This window comes from Equus asinus, chromosome 10 (assembly GCF_041296235.1).
Source record: "Equus asinus isolate D_3611 breed Donkey chromosome 10, EquAss-T2T_v2, whole genome shotgun sequence".
NCBI lineage: Eukaryota > Metazoa > Chordata > Mammalia > Perissodactyla > Equidae > Equus > Equus asinus.
The window spans coordinates 9,725,833-9,745,999 of record NC_091799.1 but is presented as its reverse complement, the minus strand read 5'-3'; the positions used below and the strand labels follow the sequence as shown (position 1 = coordinate 9,745,999).

The 20,167-nt window shown below is 49.9% G+C and overlaps 1 protein-coding gene across 15 annotated transcripts in view; it reads left to right on the top strand.

Moving 5' to 3' along the window:
* Window positions 1–20,167, top strand: part of EHMT1 (euchromatic histone lysine methyltransferase 1) — a 197,031-nt gene that overhangs the window by 159,668 nt on the left and 17,196 nt on the right. For all 15 annotated transcript variants that reach the window (XM_014828102.3, XM_014828101.3, XM_070518202.1 and 12 more), the window contains 8 exons: window positions 335–457; window positions 8,076–8,177; window positions 9,876–9,980; window positions 16,016–16,170; window positions 17,072–17,239; window positions 17,457–17,601; window positions 18,286–18,363; window positions 19,663–19,778. In XM_014828102.3, coding sequence (XP_014683588.3) covers window positions 335–457; window positions 8,076–8,177; window positions 9,876–9,980; window positions 16,016–16,170; window positions 17,072–17,239; window positions 17,457–17,601; window positions 18,286–18,363; window positions 19,663–19,778 — 992 coding nt within the window. The remainder of the gene's footprint in view (window positions 1–334; window positions 458–8,075; window positions 8,178–9,875; window positions 9,981–16,015; window positions 16,171–17,071; window positions 17,240–17,456; window positions 17,602–18,285; window positions 18,364–19,662; window positions 19,779–20,167) is intronic.

Here is a 20,167-nt window from a genome sequence, read left to right as displayed (position 1 = left end):
GAGGGGCCCCCATTGCACCCCTTTTTTGCCTCGTCTAGAAGGTTATCACCTTCTTTCTTGTTTCTAAAGGTGTTGTCACTAATGTGCTGTAAACATTTCCTATCAAATTAATTTAGAAATAGAAAATGCTCTTCTTGAACTAAAGCTTTGATAGTAATAGAATGATCATGTCTTTGAATTCAGTTTTGGAAGACTCGGACATAGCTGGTCGACAGAGACAATTGGACATAGCTCGTGAGGTCTTTCCGAGTGTCTTAAGCCCGCGAACACTTCCTCACTGGGTGTCGGCTGCAGCAGCAGCTCCACACGCCTCAACTGTCCCTTGTCTCCCTAGGCGGGAGCAAATATTGACACCTGCTCAGAAGACCAGAGGACCCCACTGATGGAGGCGGCAGAAAACAACCATTTAGACGCGGTGAAGTACCTCCTCAAGGCAGGGGCCCTCGTGGATCCTAAGGTACGCTCACTGCTCAGAATCACAGTCTTGTTTTGTGTAGAAATTTTTCCTAGAGATGAACCAGGGGCCATCAAACATCCACCTGGTTGTCTGGGAGTAACTAGTTCACCTTGCTTGGTTACTGCTTTACTTGTAGAAAATGCTGGTGACACTGGGTCCACTGTGCCTGACAGTAGACAAAGCACCTCGTCAGGGGTGTGCCACACAGAGGCTTTTAGGTCCCTTCACTCTCTACTTTCCTGCTCCTGTCTTCTACCTGGAGCAATTAGGCAAAAAGGGAAATAGAAGGCATCCAAATTGGAAAGGAAGAAGTAAAATGATCTCTGTTCACAGACAACGTGATCTTATATGTAGAAAACCGTAAAGAATCCTCAAAAAAATTGTTAAAACTAATAAATGCCTTCAGGAAAGTTGTAAGATACAAACTTGGTACAGAAATCACACTGTGATGAACCTTCCAAAAAGGAAATTAAGACAACAGTTCCATTTACAATAGCATTAAAAAGAGTAAAATACTTAGGAATAAACTTAACCAAGGAGGTGAAATGATTGTCTACTGAAACTACAAAACGTTGCTGAAAGAAAGGAAAGAAGATGTAAATAAACGGAAAGACGCCTCGTTTGATGGACTGGAAGACTTGCTATTGTTAAAATGTCAGTGCCACCCAGAGCAGCCTCTGAATTCAGTGCAATCCCTATCAAAATCTCAATGTCGTCTTTTACAGAAATAGAAAATCCCATCCTAAAATTCGTATGGAATCTCAAGGGACCCTGAACAGCCAAAAGAATCTTGAAAAGGAAGAACGAAGCCGGAGGACTCACGATCCCTGACTTCAGGACCTACCACAAGCTCCAGGATTCAAAACAGTGTGGCACTGGCATAAAGACAGACATGGACACCACGAGATGGAATAGAGAGCCCAGAAATACACCCTCCCATACAGCAAGTGATTCTTGACAAGGGTGCCAAGACCATTCAATGGGGAAAGGACAGTCTTTTCGACAAATAACTAGTGCTGGGAAATCTGGATCTCCACCTGCAAAAGAACAAAGGTGGACCCTTACCAGACACTATATACAAAAATTCACTCAAGATGGATGAAAGATCTAAACTTGAGAGCTAAAACCATAAAACTCTTAGAAGAAAACATAAAGGAAAATCATCATGACATTGGATTTGGCAGTGATTTCTCAGATATGATATCAAAAGCACAGGCAATAAAAGAAAAAATAGATAAATTAAACTTCATCAAAATTTGAAACTTTTGTGCATTTAAGGACACCATCCAAGAGTGTGAAAAGACAACCCACAGAATGGGAGAAATATTTGTAAATCCTATATGTGATAGGGGATTACTGTCCGGAATATATAAAGAACTCCTGCCAGTCAAGAACAAAAACGCAGCCCAGTTCAAAAATGGGGAGAGTTTGAGTAGACATTTCTCCAAAGACGATATGTGAATGGCCAATTAGCACATGAAAAGATGTTCAGCATCATTAGTCATTAGGGAAATGCAGATCAAAACTATAGTGAGATACCACCTCATACCCCTTAGGACAACTGTTATCTAAAAGTTGGAAAATAAGTGTTAGCAAAGATGTGAAGAAATTGGAACCCTCATGCATTGCTGGCGGGAATGTAAAATGATGCAGTTACTGTGGAAAACAGTTTGGTGTTTCCTCTAAAAGTTAAACATAGAATTACTATACAATCCAGCAATTCCAATCCTAGGTTATGCCCAAAGAAACCGAAAGCAGGGACTCAACAGATGTATTTGCACACCCATGTTCATGGCAGCGTCATTCACAGTAGCCAAAAGGTGGAAACAACCCGTTGTCCATCCACAGATGAGTAGATAAACAAAATGGGGTCCATCCACAGTGGAATATTATTCAGCCTTAAAAAGGAAGGAAGTACTGGGGGCAGGCCCCGCGGCCGAGCAGTTAAGTTCTTGTGCTCCACTGCGGTGGCCCAGGGTTTTGCTGGTTTGGATCCTGGGCGCGGACATGGCACCGCTCATCAGGCCACGTTGAGGAGGCATCCCACTGCCACAACTAGAAGGACCTGTAACTAAGATACAACTATGTATGGGGTGAAGGGCTTTGGGGAGATAAAGCAGAAAAAAGAAGATTGGGAATAGTTGTTAGCTGCCAATCTTAAAACAAAAAGGAAGGAAGTTCTGACACATGCCACAACATGGGTGCACCTGTAGGACATTGTGCTAGTGAAAGAAGCCACACACAAAAGGACAAATACTGTATGATTCCACTTATGTGAGGTCCCTAGAATAGGCAGATTTAGATTAGAGGTTACTAGAGGCTAAGGGAAGAGAGATGTTATTTCTTACTGGGTACTAAGTTTCTGTTTGAGGTGGTTAAAAAGTTTGGGGAAGAGATAAGTGGTGATGGGTGCACAATACTGTGAATGTAATTAATGTCACTGAATCATACACTTAAAAATGGCAAATTTTGTTATATATGTATGTTACCACAATAAAAGAAAATAAAAAAGATCTTATAGCCTTTCACTTTAATACACATTTTTCCACTGATTATACTAATTTATCAACTCCTTTTCCCCATCAAATTCTATTTTTCTGTCATTAAATATTACCCTCTAACATTATTTCAAGTGGCTGCGTTGTATTTCATGATAGAATTGTATCATTTTTTGTTCAGATTTGCTTATTCTTTAATATTTATGTCATTTTCACATTTTTATTATACACGGTGGTTCGGCAAACATTTTCATAGCTAGATCTTTGCACATTTGATTTCTTCAGGATAGATTTCTGGGTACAGAATTGCTAGATCAAAATACATAATCATTTTTAAGGCTTTTCATCCCTCTTTCTGAATTGCACCCAGGAGTGTCTGAGCACTCATTTCCTACACTCCTACCAATGCCAGCTATTACAGATTATTTTTTAGTATTAATAATTTGATATGCAAAATGGTTGCTTTTAATTTATTTTTTACTATTTTAATTTACTTTTCTTTAAGTGAACATTTTTTCGTATGTAGTTATTCACATATATTGTGAATATTTTTTCAACCTTGTATTTTGTCCTTTGGTTTTGTTTTTGGTGGTTTTTGAGATCTAGAAAACTTTTTTAATTTTTCTGTAAACATCTATAGATAATTATTACTAATCCTCTCCATTATGATGGGTGGGCGAATTCTGCATTTACCCAGTTCTCTGCCTGGGGACTATTTCCCAGCTTCGTCACAGGAGCCAGCACCCAGGCAGAGCACCACAGAAGCGGCAGGAGGCTAGGGTTCAGGGTTTATGGAAGCAGCTGGAGACAAAGAATTGGAGGAGTGGTGGTGGTTTTGAGGTGATCAGATGTGAGGTGGACAATTCATGGGTGAACTTAACAGCCGATTGGGTGCAGTAGAGGACAGGGTCACTGAAACTGAAGACCGAGCATAGAAATTACTCAGTCTGAAAAACAGGTTGTAGGACAGCAACAAACTGTCTGGTGTGTAATTGGAGTCCCAGAAAAGAGAGAGAAAACCTGGTAGAAAAAAATATTTTGAAGAAAAAATGGTCATGTATTTCAAATTTGGTGGAAAACAACCACGGGTCCAAGAAACTCAGCAAGCCCCAGGCTGGGTGAAGACAAATACCACACCTGAGTACATCATAGTTCAGTGTTGAAAACCAGGAATAAGGAGAAAATGTTAAAAGCTGCAGAGAAAAGTAATACCTGTATGCAAACAACATTGCAAAAGATTGGCTACTTCTCACCTGAGATGATGGAGTGATATTTTTATTGTGCTGAAAGAAAAAAAACGTTGTCAACTCAGAGTGCTACATCCAGTAAAAGTATCCTTCAAAGAATAGTTGTGAAAGAAAACATTTTCAGGTAAACAGAAGTTGATAGGATTTATCAGCAGATTTATACTAAGGCTACCAGAGGAAGAATCAACCTTCGGGAATGAAAGAAAAGTGCCAGGAACGGTAAATAAGAAAGACTGTTGTTTTCTTTAAATTGCTTAGAAGACAAAAGGCTCTGTGTAGCAGAGGTAGTGCCATTCTAAGGCGGAGGTTGCACACATTTGGAAGTGAAATGTACGACAGCAGGAGCGGAGAGGGCAGCAGTGGATGCACTTACCTGGCCTGTTGTCACATTATTTTATTTCTGTTGGGGAGCTGAGAAATATTAATGTAAGTAGACTGATAAAGGCAAATATTGTAATACGTAGAGAAAGTAATAAGAGAATAATTTAAAAGAATTAGAGCTTTAAGGAAACTCTTTAAAAAGCTAGTAGAGGAAGTAAAATGGAATACTAAAAAGTATTTGTAACTAAAAGGCAGAAGAGGAGTAAGAACAGATGGGATAAACAGCAAGGTGACACACTTAAACCAGGTCAGTGATTACGTGAAATATGAAAGACTAAACACTCCAACGAAAAGGCAGGGATTTGCCTGAGTAGATAAAGAAGCAGGAGCCAGCTCTGTGCTGCTTTAGCGTTCTCTCGTTAACTGTAAAGACACAGGTGGGAGTAAAGAGGCTGGAGAACATGCATCGTGCAGATGGTAAACAGAAGAATCAAATGTAAAAGCAAATTACAACACTTTCAGAAGTTAAGAGGAAGGATGGGGCCAGCCCGGTGGAGCAGCGGTTAAGTGCGCATGTTCCACTTCACGGCAGCCCGGGGTTCGCCGGTTCAGATCCCGGATGCGAACATGGCACCGCTTCACAAAAAGCCATGCTGTGGCAGGCATCCCACGAATAAAATAGAGGAAGATGGGCATGGATGTTAGCTCAGGGCCAGTCTTCCTCAGCAAAAAGAGGAGGATTGGCAGTAGTTAGCTCAGGGCTAATCTTCCTCAAAAAAAAAAAAAAAAAAAACAAAGAGGAAAGATGATCTTTGTGATTCCAGCATAGGGAAAGATTTCTTCAACAAGGAATAGAAAATACAAAAATGATTGATAAAGTCAAGTGCATTCGAATTAAGAAGTTTTGATCAATAAAAGATGACGGAGTATATGAAAGGGCAGGCTACAAACTGGGAGAAGATTTTGTAACACACTGGCCAAAGATTAATGTCCAAAAAGTCTAAGAAACTACTACAAATAAAAGAACCCAAAAGGAAAATGAGCAAGAAGCAGGAGCAGGCAGTTCCAGAAGAGGAAGCAAAGTGACCAGTAGACACGTGAGGGTGCTCAGCCCTTTAGGACACTGCTCAGGTGCCACATTGTGGCCACTGAATTCTGTGGAGCCCAAAGGTCGAGACTCCCTGGCAGCACGCAGCAGCACTGTGGGGCGGGGGGGGGGGAGGGGAGGGGTCTCCCTCACCCAGAACCCAAAGCGAGGGAGCAACCTTCCTCGGGCCGGGAGAAGCCTGCGGTCAACTCTTGCACGTGCACACAGGAAGCATTTTGCAGTATTCAGCATGTCTTTAAATAACACAAAGTCAGAAACAGCTGAATGTTCCTCAACCAGGAATGTGCAAACTGGAAATAGTTTCACATGAGTTGAAATAAATGAATTAATGCTACATATTATATACAAAGATAAATCTCAAAAGCATCATGTTGAACTAAATATGAATTGCAGAAGGATATACAATATGATATTTCTAGACAATTTAAAAACACGTAAAACCATCATTTATAGATACATAGATATATAACAGAAGTAGCAAAAGATGCTTCAGAATGATAGCTGTTGAATTCAGGATAGTGATTACCTCTGAGGAGGAGGGGAGGAGAAATGGGACCAGGCGCTGTGTGGTTGTTCCTGAGATGGTGGTGGGGTTGTGGGGGGACAGTCCTGTGTACTCAAGTTTGTGTGCCTGAAGATTTCCTAACTGAACGCTGGGTGAACCACCCATGCACCTCTCCCTGCCTGCAGCTCCCACCGTTTCCCACGTTCACATCATTTTCTGTGGTGCTCCCTTGGCTGAAATACCCTCAGTCCCTGCTCTGTACTCTGGTTGTTTTGTGGATGAACTCCCTAGCTTGTGAACCACACACTGCCACCTCTTCTGTGCCTGGGCCCTCTCCGCTCCTGGTCCCTTCCCACTCCTGTTCCCTGCCCACTCCCAGTCTCCCCGCTCCTGTCCTCTCCCTGCTGCTCTCTGCCTGGGCCCTGCCCCCTCCTGTCCTCTCCCTGCCCCTGGTCCCTCCCTGCTCTTGTTTTCTCCTGGCTCCTGTCGCTCCTGTTCTCTCCCCGCTCCTGTTCTTTCCCCACTCCTGGTCTCTCCCTACTTCTGTTCTCTCCCCGCTCCTGTTCTCTCCCCGCTCCTGGTCTCTCCCCATTCCTGGGCTCTGCCCAGTCTCTCTCTGCTTCTGCCTCAAGTCCTGGGGCTCAGGGCACCTATGATCTCACTCATTCAGGCATATTCTACTGGCAGGTGAGAACCACATTGCATTTGTCCTTTATCTGCCTGACAGAAATGCAGTGGCTCTCTGTATTTGGTGCACTCAGACCATCCCACTTAGCACATCTGTTTTGTGGTTTCTGTCCTCATAGCTGTGACATCTTCTCATATTTCGAGGACCATCAGACTGTACCTATTCTAATGATTGAGAACACTTAAAAATTAGGCATGCCTTTAAATGAACAACCATACATTTTGTATTTATAATAAAAGTTTAAACACCGGTAATATGGGATTTGAGTGGTTTTCTTGAGAAAAGTGGGTTTACTGATTAACTTCAGAAATATGTTTAGTGATGTGTGTTAAAATCTGGGTTTACTGCTCTGAGAATAGAAATGAGGGAGAGAAGTGGGGTACTGAGTGTGGTCAGTACAGACCGGAGTCGGGGAGGAGTGGGAACAGCCCCTGCCAGGAGGAGGTGGTGGCAGGGCGTCCGCGTAGTCCAGGGGTGGCTGCACGAGGAGGTCCACCTATGGGCATTGGAAGCTCAGGTCAGCCACGGCCCGCTATGGCAACTGGGAGTAGTGTCCTAGCCGTCTGGGAACCCGGGTCTCTCCTGGAGCTCCGTGGGTCTGGTCTCAGACTGGCTGGGTTGTTTTTGTTTTATTTTGAGATAGTTCAAATAATGTGATATATTTAGTGTGATTTAGGAAATAGACAAGGAAATGTGCCCGGCACCTCAGGAAGTGAAACGGAGGCAGTCGACGGCCGTGACGTGTGTCAGACTGCAGGGCAGGCTTGTGGTCCCTGCTCTTCTCTGCCATTTGCCATTGTGAGTTCTGTGGCACATGGACAACTTGTTTTGGGGCATTGGCACTGTTTTAAGTGCGCCGTGGTAACCGTTAACGCACAGAGGGCCCAGGCAGGCAGGTGGTTCTCTTGTCACGTGAGGAGCCCCAAAGGCCTGGAATATTCCTGGGAGTCCTGTCACAGCAGCTTGTAGAGGGACAGGGCACTGCACCCTGGCCACATTGAGAAGCCCGTGGTGTCCCTCAGCCGGTCTGTACCATGGCAGGTGGAGGGGACAGGGGTCAGGAGCTGGGGGTCTGGAGCCCGCCGGACAGGGCTTAGATCCTGGCTGTGTGACCTTACTCTGGGTCCCTCATCATTCCTTACACACCTCCCTCGTGGGGAATGAAGGTTCGCCGTGGTCCTGCACTCAAGGCCTGGCATTCTGTGAGTCACAGTGTCGTTTCTCTGGAGCTAAATGGCATTTGCATTGCAGGATGCAGAGGGCTCCACCTGTTTGCACCTGGCTGCCAAGAAAGGCCACTATGACGTGGTTCAGTATCTGCTTTCAAATGGACAAATGGATGTCAACTGTCAGGTAAAGCCACACCCTCCACTTACTGACATTCCATCTGATGGGCTGGCCAGAGACTCACTTCTCCTTTGTAGTAGTCCTGGTCCCACACCCATCCTTTGTGGCCTCCCCTCTCAAGGCCCTGGAAGGCCTGGCCTGGCCCCACCTGTCTGCTCCTCCCCTGGCCTGCTCACTGGCTGCTCTGCAAACTCACGCTCCCATGGTCCACCTGGGCCACCCTGGCCTCCCTCTGGCCTGTGTTCAGGTGTTCCCCACCTGAGTGGGGTCCCCAGCCTCTTATGTGCCATGGCCCCTTCCCAACTCCCCGTGGCATCCCATCTTCCCTCCTATGATTGGCCATTGTCTGATGTTCCACCTCTTTCCCTGAGTGTTTGCTTATCATCCGCATGTCTGTCTCCACCCTGCTGTCAGGGTCCTGGAGATGGGTCTGCGTGTGGCACGGAGTGCCTGGCGTGGAGGAGGCCCATGCATGTCTGTTGAGCGAGTGAGTGACTGAAGAGAGCAAGGGTGCTTCCTCCTCCCTCTCACCCAGGACCCCTCCTGCTCACCAGGGCCCCCTCCCACATGACTCTGTCTTCACTCACAGGCTCCACCCTATTAGCCCAGTCACGGCTGCCAACCTGGCTCCCTGTGCGCCACCCTGACTGTGAGACCCTCCCAGAGGTCCAGACAGCAGCCCCTGTGGTCTGGTGTGTGGCCCACTTCTGCTCTGACAAGGCCATGGCTGGACCCCTGCCCTGTTCACTCGTCTGAGCATACCCTTCCCCGGTTTCCTTTGTCGTCTCCCACGTGGTTGGGTTTGTGAGTTTCTCTCCAGGACTGGGCTGGCTCCACAGGCAGACTTGTGTCATCCTTACCCTGTCCCCAGTGCCGCCCACAGTCGACCCTCAGGGATGATCTTGCTTTAGTTGTGGAGGCTGTGTGTCCACCAGAGAAGTGTGGCACCTGTGATGTGCAGGACATTGTGTGAGAGAAGCTGGGATGGAGGAGCCTTCTGCCGCCAGAGTAGGAGTTGGCAACATGATACTCATTTCCTGAAGGGTTGTCTTTTTCTGATTTAAATAAAGCTACCCAGGACCACTGAGTAGGAAGACAGCCTGGGTGGGCAGAGTGGTAGAAAGCCAGCTCGTCAGAACCGCTGTCGACCTACGAATGGAGTCATCCTGAGTGGGCTTTCTGCTCCCTGCTCTTCAGGAATAGGCCAAACTTTGCATGGCTGCTGTTGCTCTCTGGGCCACAATGTCCGTCTGCAGTTCTTGGCTGCTGCTCTTGCATGGTGTCTCTGTGACGGGGACGAAAGGATAAGCAGACACTGTCCCTTTTAGTGCTTCCCACACCGGCCTCTGGTCTCTGAAGGTCGATGTGGTCCTCTTCTTATGTGATTCTATCACATGTCTTCAGAGGTGTAGAGTTGTCCCTGTGGGTCCTGCCCAGCGGGCTTGAGCGGGCAGGGTGACCAGCGGTTCTGTCCGTCCCCCTCAGAGCAGAGGTTTGTGTGGTTGGACTGGGCTGGTTCTGGCTTGGTCCTACAGTTGCGAGGTAGCTGGGGCAGCTCTGAGCCTCGCTTCCTTGTCAGCAAGATGGGAACTTGCACTGGCTCCAGCCTCCCAGGCCGCCTTGCAGGTCCTGAGCGAGGTGGTTCTTCACGTTGCTCATCTCTAGGAGCTGTGATGGATTTTTGTTTCTTTCTTTTCGAATTAGGATGATGGCGGCTGGACACCCATGATTTGGGCCACCGAGTATAAGCACGTGGACCTCGTGAAGCTGCTGCTGTCCAAGGGCTCCGACATCAACATCCGGGACAACGTGAGTCTCTGGCCGTCGCCACCCTCAGCCGTGCCTTCCTCCCAGGGAAACGGGTCCTGGAGGAGGATGGAGGAACCAGGGCGTGCAGGGGCGACAGCTGGAGGTTCTTTTTTCTTGGAAGCGCGACCCTAGTGCCTGGCTGTGGCTCTTCTCTCTTCTCGTGTCGTCAGCGGCCCATTGTTCACATGGCTTCCTGTCGGTATCTTGTGTGTTGGCCAATTGCTGGATATAATCTGTTTTTAGAGACACATCTGGACTTGTGATCACACCGCTGATTCCCGTGTCCGTGTTTGGGACTGAGGAGCCCCAGGGTGTGGCCCCACCTAGGCTGGTGGAAGCGTGACCCTGGTTCTTACCACTGTAGTTGCCTTGGAAGGAAGGAAGGAAAGGGAACAGTTGACCGTGTCCTGTTCTCTGGACTGTGATTTAAGATACTGCATTGATGTCAGTTTTGTAGGACAACTGTTTGCCCAGAGAACGGGGTTTGGGGTCCCCGTTGGAGGCCTGGCTAGGCCTCTGGGAACAGCCCTCCAGCCAGGGGTCAGTAGGCTGCTTGGTCAGAGGCGACAGCAGGCGCCTCGGATTCACCTCAAGGGAGTTTCTCGGAAGGTCTTCTGGGCCCCCCAGAGCCAGCGGGGTGGTGGGGCGTGCACGGGCAATCTGCTGGGGCCCTGCTCGAGCATGAGCCCTGTGCTGCCTCCCAGGCAGAGGGACGGGGCTCCCGGGACACAGTGTGGCCCGCAGAGCTGTGTCCCCCATTTCAGAGAGCCACCAAAAGCCATAAAAGGAAAATCCAGCCACAGACTCGACTCGTTAGATTGATAACGAAATAAGAAAGCGGGCTTGACACTAAGAGATTTCGAAAAGCACGCTGTTAGATACTATGTGCATCAGCACGGAGCCCGCGTCGAGGTAGGAAGGTAGATGCCACCTCTCAGCTCTGAGCCCTTAGCGAGCCGGGGCTCTCGAGACAGACCCATTGGAAGAAATGACGGGAGCAGTGGGCACCACCTGGTCGTTCACTGCGGCTGCTCAGCATTGGGAACCCCTCCCTGCCTCTGTGCGCAGGTCCTGCCTCCCGCCCAGAAAACAAGAACAGCAGCCAGGGTCTGGGCACGGCTGCTCCTGGGGTGGCAGTGGTGTGGCACGGCTCAGTGGGCACGGCTCGGCTGTGAGCTGTTTTCCACTGGTTGTGTCAGAGCTGGGCATTAGGGCGATGACTGTCGTGAAAGGAGCTGTGAGCTGGGAGGCGCTGGGGAGAAGGTCTGGATGAGGATGAGAGGGAAGGGAAGGGATGAAGTCCAGCACGCTGACAGCAGGTAGCTAGACACGGTCACCATCTGCCTCGCTCGCGCATCGTCCCCCCCTCAAGAATTGCCTCCTGAGAGCATGGCGTGGTGGGCAAGAGCAGCCCCAGCCTTGTTTCGGTGCCTGTGGCTGTCAGGGGGAGGATGGTCTGGGCGTGGGCGCCGTCCCGTGGGTGTTAGCTCTGGTGCTGGCCGTGGTTCTGATGAATTGGAAGAATTGATTAAATTGCATGTTTGTCATTTATATGATGAACCAACGTTAATATTTTATTTTAACAACTTTATTGATGTATAGTTGTCAGACTGCACTATTTAAAGAGTGCAGTGGGTAAGTTTTAACCCCAGAAACCATCACCATGATTACCATAGTGAGCGTCACTTACTTCTCAGGTTTCCTCCTGCCACCAGAGCCGTCCCTGGGTACCCACTGCTCTGCTTTCTGTCACGAGGGATTAGTTTGGTTTACTTAAATGGATCCATGCTGTGTGGACGTCTCTCTCAGCATCACTATTCCGAGTGTCAGTAGCTCCCTCCTTTCTGTGGCCACGTGCTTATCCTTCACCTGTGGACGAACAGTGGCTTCTCTGGCTCTGGGCTGCTACACTCAGAGTTGCCATGAGCATGGAGGACACGCTTGCGAATCCCTCACAGTCGAACGGCTGGATCGCGTGATGGGTGTCCGTTCAGCTTCTTTACAAAACTGCCCGACTCCTTGCCAAAGTGATGGCGCCGTTTTCCAGCGTGAGAGCCTGGCTCCCACCGGCCCTGGTCCTGGGGTGACCAGTCTTTTTCTTTGTTGGTGAAGGGTCTGTTCTCATCTATCGCTTGTTTTTCATTGGATTATTTATTTTCTTTCTCTTGAGTTTTGAGAGTTTTGTTTGTTCTGGGTTCAGGCACTTGCAGGTATGTGATTTACAAGCCTTGACACTTGTCTTTTGAGGAGCAGGTGTTTTAAATCGTTAAAGTCCAGTTTATCAATTACTTTCTTTGCGATCGTGCTTTTGGTGTTCTTTTCAAGAATCCTTGCCTAACCCAAGATCCCAAAGACTCTCTCTCCTGTTTCCTTTCAGTGGTTTTGTAGTTTCAGGTGTTAATTTTGTGTGTGGTGTGAGGTATTGGTCAGAGTTCCTTTATTTGCATGTGGACGTCCAGCTGTCCCAGCACCGTTTGTGTCGAAGGCTGTCCTCTCCATGGAATTGAGTTTGCACCTTTGTCAACAGTCAGTTGTCATGACGTGGGGTCACTTCCTGGGCTCTGTCTTCCGTGCCACTGACCCTGTGTGTCTGTGTTTATCCCGCACCGTACCTCCTTGATTTATGCTCTTTATGGGAAGTCTTGAAATTACAGACAGCACAGGGACCTTCGTTTCTGCCTCCCAAACTTCATGCCGTTCTCATACATTTTACTTACATCTGAACATGGAACGCAGTGCTATTTTGTTAAACATTCTTGGTCTTTTGAGAAGAGTGTAGGAAGTCGAGTCTCATGTATCAGCTCCTGGTGTCACTGCCTCCAGTGCTTTGGTCGCTGACCCAGGTCCCTCCACCTTCTCATCGACTCTCTGTAGTGTTGGTCTGCTTATGAAGAGTTCTTTTAGCTTTCTCATGCCTGCAAAATCCTTATTTTGCCTTCACTTCTGAAAGATGTTTTTGCTGGATACAGAATTCTAGGTTGACAGTTTTTTGCTTCCTGCTTCACTTTGAACATGTTACTTCCCTGGATCCTCACTTGAAGTGTTTCCAGTGAGGAATTCTTGGTACACCCTCGTCTACTTCTCTGTATATGACATAGATTTTTTCTTTTAGCTTCTTCTAGGATTTTCTTTTTATCACAATTCAGTATGATGTGCCTGGTGGGGTTAGTGTGCGCACGTGTGCTTAGGGTTCATTGAGCTTCTCAGATACGTGGATTTAGGGTTTTTGTCTCATTTGGATGTTTGTCAGCCATCGTTTCTTCCAGTGCTTTTTCTGCCTGCCTGCCTTGCAAGGGCCTGGTTCTTTGTGTGTCGGGGGCTTGTGGTGGCTCTGTAGTCATGGAAGCTGTGGTTTTTCTGAAATCTTCTTCCCTCTGGGTTTGAGTCCAGCTGGCTTTATTGCTGTGTGTTCAAGCTCACTGTTCTGTTCTTTTACAGTGTCTGTTATACTTTAATCTTGTCCAGCACGTCCTCATGTCAGGTGTTGTGGTTTTCAGCTCTGAAAGCTCTCTGGGTCTGTGTGGCATTTTCTGAGCTGCGTCTCTGCGTGGCTCTGGAGTGGTCGGATGCAGTCAGACCAGCGCCCTGATGCCCTCGCTTGCTGATCTCACAGCTGTGTCCGGTCCGGGTTTTGATTGCTTGGTTTTTCTCCTTGCATGGGTCACATTTCCTGCTTCTTTGCATGCCTGTTACCTCAGATTGGACACCGGATGTTGTGGATTTTACCTTGCTGGGAATGCCTGTGGTCCTGGAAATGTCTTGAGCCTTCTTCTGGGTGCAGGAAAGTTACTTGGAAACCACCTGGCCATTTTGGGTTTTGGTTTCTAGGTTGGTTAGGTGGGTCTGAGCCAGTCTCTGTCTAGGGCTGGTCACTCCTCCTGTGTGAGTGCCAGCACTGAGCCCTGTGCACCTTGGCCTCAGGGTGTGTCCTCCCGGAGGTCCACGGTGGGAATGTACAGATCTCCGGAGGCCTCTTTCCCAGCCCACACCCTGACCTGCAAACCTTGGCTGCCTTGGGCCCCAGCTCTCAGTGACCCATCTTGGGCTCCTCCCGTCTCCTCCCCGCACTGAAGCTGGGTCTCAGGACCGTGAGCAGGCGGTCACAGGCCCCCTTGTGGGTTTCTTGTCTCAGGGATACAGTCCTTCATTACCTGATGTCCACTGTCTTGAAAACGGTTACTTCACATATTTTGACTATGGTTGTTTTACTCTTTTGGTTCTTTCGGGTGGGAGGGTAAATCCAGTCTGGTCTCTCTGCTCCACCTTTGCTGGAAGCAGCAGTCGCCTCTGTCATCTCAGATGTGTGGGCCAAGCTTCTAATGTAGCAGGTGGACCTCGGAAAGGCTGGGATGACACAGTCCTACGATAGCAGGAGCTCAGGGGGACTGGGAAGTCTCAAAACTGTCATTGTGGTTATAAAATCATTACTTGTTCTGATGAAGGAAAGAGAAGAGAGGCCCCTGAGGAAACTGCATTTTGCTCAGGAGCTCGCAAATCTGTGGATGATAGAAACCAGAAGCCAAGATCAGAGGGGTGGAAAGCTTCTAAGAGTGACATCAGGAAAGGAAGCCCAGACAAACAAAAGGCTTTTCAGAAAACACTGAGGCAGACAGGGAATGTGCTCTTAGTTTTCCCGTTAGAAACAGAGGGGAGGCAGTAAAGCCCGTGCTTGGAGTGGCAGTTGTTGACGAGGATGACGAAGACAGGACCACTTAGTCCTAAAGGTCTTTGAGCTGGAAGTGTTGGAGGCACCAACTGTGGAGACTGGAAGGCGGATCATCTGAGAGCACCCAGTGTGACAGAGAGATGCTGGGCTTCCCATCAGGTCCCCGGGATGTGCTGAGCCTTTGCGCCTCGGTGGGAGTGGGGACAGGAACTGAGCCATGTGGAGTCAGCCCACAAAGGCCGATGTGGGGCAGGCGTGCCCTACGATGGGCTCTGCCTGGGTGACAAGAGTGGATATCAGGCTTGGCTTTTGTACTGGTGCCCATGAAAGTTCTAGTGAGGTTCCCAGGGGTTGGGGCCGCAGCGAGCTGGCCCTCTCATCCTGCCAGTAGAGCAGAAAGCACTTCGAGAGCAATAATACGTGTGTCTTTTAACCCCGTAATCCCACCTCTGAGGGTTAGGCCTTGGGACTAGTCCAAAACAGAAAAGTAGCCAACCTTAATCTGCATCAGGATCCAGAGGAAGAAGTGGAGACAAACTGAGGTTCAGTGAAGGACAGGGCCAGGCTGAGCGAATCCCCACACAGGAGGTAGTGCACTGGCTGCCTGAGAGGAGCCCAGAGTGGGGTCGGGATGAGGGGCGCGGCGACAGACGGACAGACCAGCCCTGTGTGGGGGTGGCACATTTCTCCTGTGTCTGTCACTCCTTCATTTCTAGTGTAATAGCTTAAATATTGCTCTGTTGTTCTAATTTACATTGATCAGCTGTCGGGCAAAGTTGAACATTCTCTTGTATTTATGTGTTCTCTTCGTCTTTTATCTTATATAACTTGTTTTTCATTTTCATATCCTTTGCACATTCATTTTTTCAAAATTTTAGTGTTCTAATAAACTTTGTGGTAATTGTAAATCATATATTTTTTATACAGCATGAGTATTTTTTCAATTTTGCTTTATTTAAGATTTTTATTTTGCAGAAGTTTTTATGAAGCAGAATTTTAATTTAATCAAATTCATGTATCTTTTTCAAATCTTGCACAGCTATTACTCTATTCTGCATTTATGACCCTGTTCCAAAGTGAATATAATTTTAAAAAATAGATAAAGTATGCACAAATGTTATGTTAATAGTTTGTTGTGTTTTGGATGGTCTGATTCCAGATGGTTTTTTTCCTGTTTTTAAAATATTCCGTACTGTGACTATGTTACTTTTATAATGACAACAAAAGGAAACAAGAGGAAGCATCCTCGGGCTTGCGCATGGTGTTATGCTCTGCTCTGCTGTGTTTTCCTCGCAGTGTACCGCAAGGTCTTCCCTTGGGTCCCACCGTCTTCACGGCTCTTGCTGTCTGTCTGTCTGTCTGTCTGCAGGAGGAGAACATCTGCCTGCACTGGGCAGCCTTCTCGGGCTGTGTGGACATAGCTGAAATCCTGCTGGCCGCCAGGTGTGACCTCCACGCCGTGAACATCCATGGGGACTCGCCCCTGCACATCGCTGCCAGGGAGGACCGCTACGCCTGCGTTGTGTGAGTGGCTCTGCGGTACACAGTCCCTGCAAGGCTCCCGGGTGGGAGAGCACCCTGATGCCCCCGGTCCTCCCAGGGAAGTTCGTTCTGTGAGCAGACAAGTCTCCGTCTGAGGTTGGCTTGGTTATTTCTAATTCAGGGAGGATCGTTGTGAAAAATCCTGAAATATGTAGGTTAGATGTGGAGATGAGTCCTGCCCTAACACCGTCAAGGGTGATGGGACAGCCCGCTCCAGGAGCCCACTGGGAGCAGTGCCCCCACAAGGTGGGCTGGAGATGTGGGCTGGATGTTGGCCACTCAAAGCCCTTTCCAACCTTGAGGCCCTCTTTCCATGTCACTAACACTTGGGGGCGGCCGGGTCCTAGGCAGTCTCTTTGCTCTGCTTCCAGTGGAAGTCAGAGAGGTGTGGCCCCTTGTTCTCATTAGCAGGAGGGATGTGGGGACAGGACCCAGCCCCACCCAGTGCTGTACCCTCAGGTGACTCCTGCCTCACCTGGAAGTGAAGGGACGCCCCTGCAGTGGTGCGAGTACCCTCCAAGATTTGCGCCTCAGCAGCAGCTCAGCCAAGTCAGTTGTGTTGGCGTTGGGCCCTGGGCAGGGTGCACTTGGAGTGGCATGCTGCAGCCCTCCATCTGTCTGACTTGAGTCAGGTCTTGGGATCACCCGCTGGAGTGCTGACTGGGTGCACGGTGGGCATGGTTAGCCTCCACATCACTGCCCTTTTTATCATTGAGGGTGCATTTGAGAGCAAATGTGGGAGAGTGGTGAGCAAGCTTGTTAGTTTCAAAACAAATGACGTGTTCTCTTTATTTTTACTGGTGATGATCATTTCGTAAATCCCATCTTCACGTTTTTTAAATTAAGATCTGAATGTTCTGTTGGCTTACATTTTTCCTTTTAGCCTCTTTCTTTCTCGGGATTCAGATGTCACCTTGAAAAACAAGGAGGGAGAGACACCTCTGCAGTGCGCAAGTCTCAACTCTCAGGTGTGGAACGCTTTGCAGATGAGCAAGGCGCTGCGAGACTCCGCCCCAGACAGGCCCGTCCCGCTGGAGAAGACAGTGAGCAGGTGAGGAGCTCTGAGTCCACGACAGCTCTGCAGCTGGTCACTGATCACAGGGCAAAAGGGTTTGAGATGAGAGCTTCTCTCCCAGCTGAGACGTCCCCTAGCCTGGATCAGAGTCGCCTGGCCCCGGCTCATCAGCTGCCCTCTTGTGCTTTTTATCCGTCCCTGTTGGGGCAGCACTTGTCACAATGAAAGGTAATGTCCCCCTTTCTTGTGGCAGAGACATTGCTCGAGGCTATGAGCGAATCCCCATTCCATGTGTCAACGCCATCGACGACGAGCCGTGCCCCAGCAACTACAAATACGTGTCTCAGAACTGTGTGACGTCCCCGATGAACATCGACAGAAACATCACCCATTTGCAGGTCAGCGATGGTGGGAGGAGGCCAGCTTCCGTGGGGAAGACAGCGGACCTCTGGAGCAGGGTCTGTGGGGGTCTCTGCAGGAAGATCTGGTGCTCTCAAGTCACCTCCCACCAAAGAGCTGGAAGGCAGATAAAGATCCTTCCAGAAAATGGGCCTGAGTCCTGTGTCGAGTCCTAGCCCCTAGAGCATCATCGAGTGCCCCTGGAAGTGGTGGTTTGGGGACTGCACCAGTGAGAGGAGCCCGTGGGCAAGCCAAAGTCCTTCCTCCCCAGGCCAAGGCCAGACGCTTGCCCTCAGGCTGGGGCTCGGGGCCCCAGCTCCTCACCTTTTCACTGCGTGTCTGGCCTTGAGTGCAGCAGGCTTTCTCTAGCGCTCTGGGGCTGCGCCCCACTCGGCCCCGCGTCATGCGCTCTGTGTCCCCACCTCCCCCTGCCAGAGCCCCTTGCGAGAGCTCTCAGCAGCTTAGCAACTGAGCCTTCTCTTCTGCCCGCACGCCCTCCTTCCAAGAGGCTGCGCACGCCTTTGTTGTCCTTGAGAGAGAAGAGAGAGAGAAGGACCTCTCTTCAGGGCGAGCACATGTCAGACAAGAGGCAGTTTTGAGAATTCGGAAGCGAGGCTGTAAGTTGAAGGGTGAGAAGTGGAGGCCACACGCTGGCCCCGTATGATGTGCCTCTCCCTCCACAGTACTGTGTGTGCATAGACGACTGCTCCTCCAGCAACTGCATGTGCGGCCAGCTCAGCATGCGCTGCTGGTACGATAAGGTGAGCGCTGTCTCTGCCCTGGTGTGCTGGTGCGGTAAGTTCCGTGAAGCAGAATTTGTGGAAAGGGCAGTTGCCCTGATTCTGAGACTGTTCGGGGCCAGCTTTGTGGAGGAGGAGCCAGGCGTGGGAACCAGTGAGGGAGGAGCAACAGGTGGGAGGAAATGGGAGGCTGGATGGAGGCAGGGTCGTGAGGATGCAGCCATCTGTCTTTGTGGCCGCCTGGAGGTGGTGGGGCAGCCATGGGCTTTGGAGTGGCCAGGGGGTGGTGACTGGAGGGACAGAGGTGGTCATTGGCGAGCCCAGCCTGAAGGCAGCTGAGGAGAGGAGAGAAGGGCTCTGGAGGCCAGCGTCCAAGAGAAGAACCCTAAGCGTCCTTGGTTTAGGAGTTGAGAGGTCATTGATGGGGATAGGAGCCAGGGTGTCCTGCCGGGAGAAGAGATGCAGGCTAAGAGTGGGGGCCGGGGATGGATGATTCTTTCCAGAGTGGATGTTAGAGGATGGGGCGTGAGGGCGGGTTCTGTGTCTTCAGGAAGAGAGGCTGAGAGTGTCATGGGCGTGGCAGGTGTGTGAGTGAGGGGCTGGCAGGGCTCGCAGTTCGTGGGGTATGTTCTTTGCAGAGCATGGCTGTGCTGGGCAGGGGGCAAGAATGAGCATCTTGAGGCAAGTTCTAGCTGCTCAAGCAGCCTAAAGCTGCTGTGGCCTCAGGCTCGGCCCTCTCAGGCCTGGCGCAGTGCCTCATAGCTTTGCCGTGTCCAGGCTGTAGGACGGGAAAGCAGGTGGCTGGGTCTCTCCGGAGCTGGGGGTTTGCAGGGCAGCAAGACCGAGAGTACAGGCTGGCACTGCACATGGGTGGGTGGTCCCCGCCGGACAGGAGTCCATGGGGTGCTGACCCCTTGAAGGAAGTGGAGGGGCCCTCGTGCCAACAGCCTTGGCGAGGCTGAGCGAGGGCAAGGGGAGGGAGGGAGGCTGACGGGAGTGGATGGAGACTGGCCACAGTGGGGGCCGGGGAGGGCTGTCCGGGAGGTTTCTGAAAGCCGTGCGGACTGCTGGGCCGAGGCTCCCGTCCACAGTGGGGGCCGGGGAGGGCTGTCCGGGAGGTTTCTGAAAGCCGTGCGGACTGCTGGGCCGAGGCTCCCGTCCACAGTGTGAGCACAGGTCTGCCCCACTTCCCCAGGTAGAAAGTGTGACCAGATGTCGTGGTTTTTATGTCAGTTTTTAGTTCGTAAAAATGCATTAATGTGGGTGTGTTGAGCGAGAGCGCTGAGCCCCCCTCAGCCCTAACTGTGCATCTGTCCCCAGGATGGCCGGCTGCTGCCGGAGTTCAACATGGCCGAGCCTCCCCTGCTCTTCGAGTGCAACCACGCCTGCTCCTGCTGGAGGAACTGCCGGAACCGCGTGGTGCAGAATGGCCTGCGGTGAGCACACAGCAGCCTGCTCTGTGCTCCCGAAGCCTTGTGTGGGTGTGGGCTCTGAATCCCTCAGTCCAGGGTGATGTCAAGGTCCCTGTTTCAAAACTTTGGAAATGACTCAAGTTTCTAGAGAAGTTCGCGGTGTGTTGCGTATTTCACGGCGACAGGAACATGATGTGGTGAAGTCTGTGTGTGCTTGCACGTCAAGATGGCCACTGACTTTGAGTCCTTTAGCCCCTGGCAAGGGTACAGGGTGACGTAAATAGCAAAAGCTTGCTTCCTACTACCTCACACTTGGGTCTGAGGCCTGAGAGGTCAGTCAAGGTCAAGTGAGCCGAGACCAGAAAGATGGGCTTGACACGAGCACAGCCTTTGTCTCCCAGTTCACATACGCA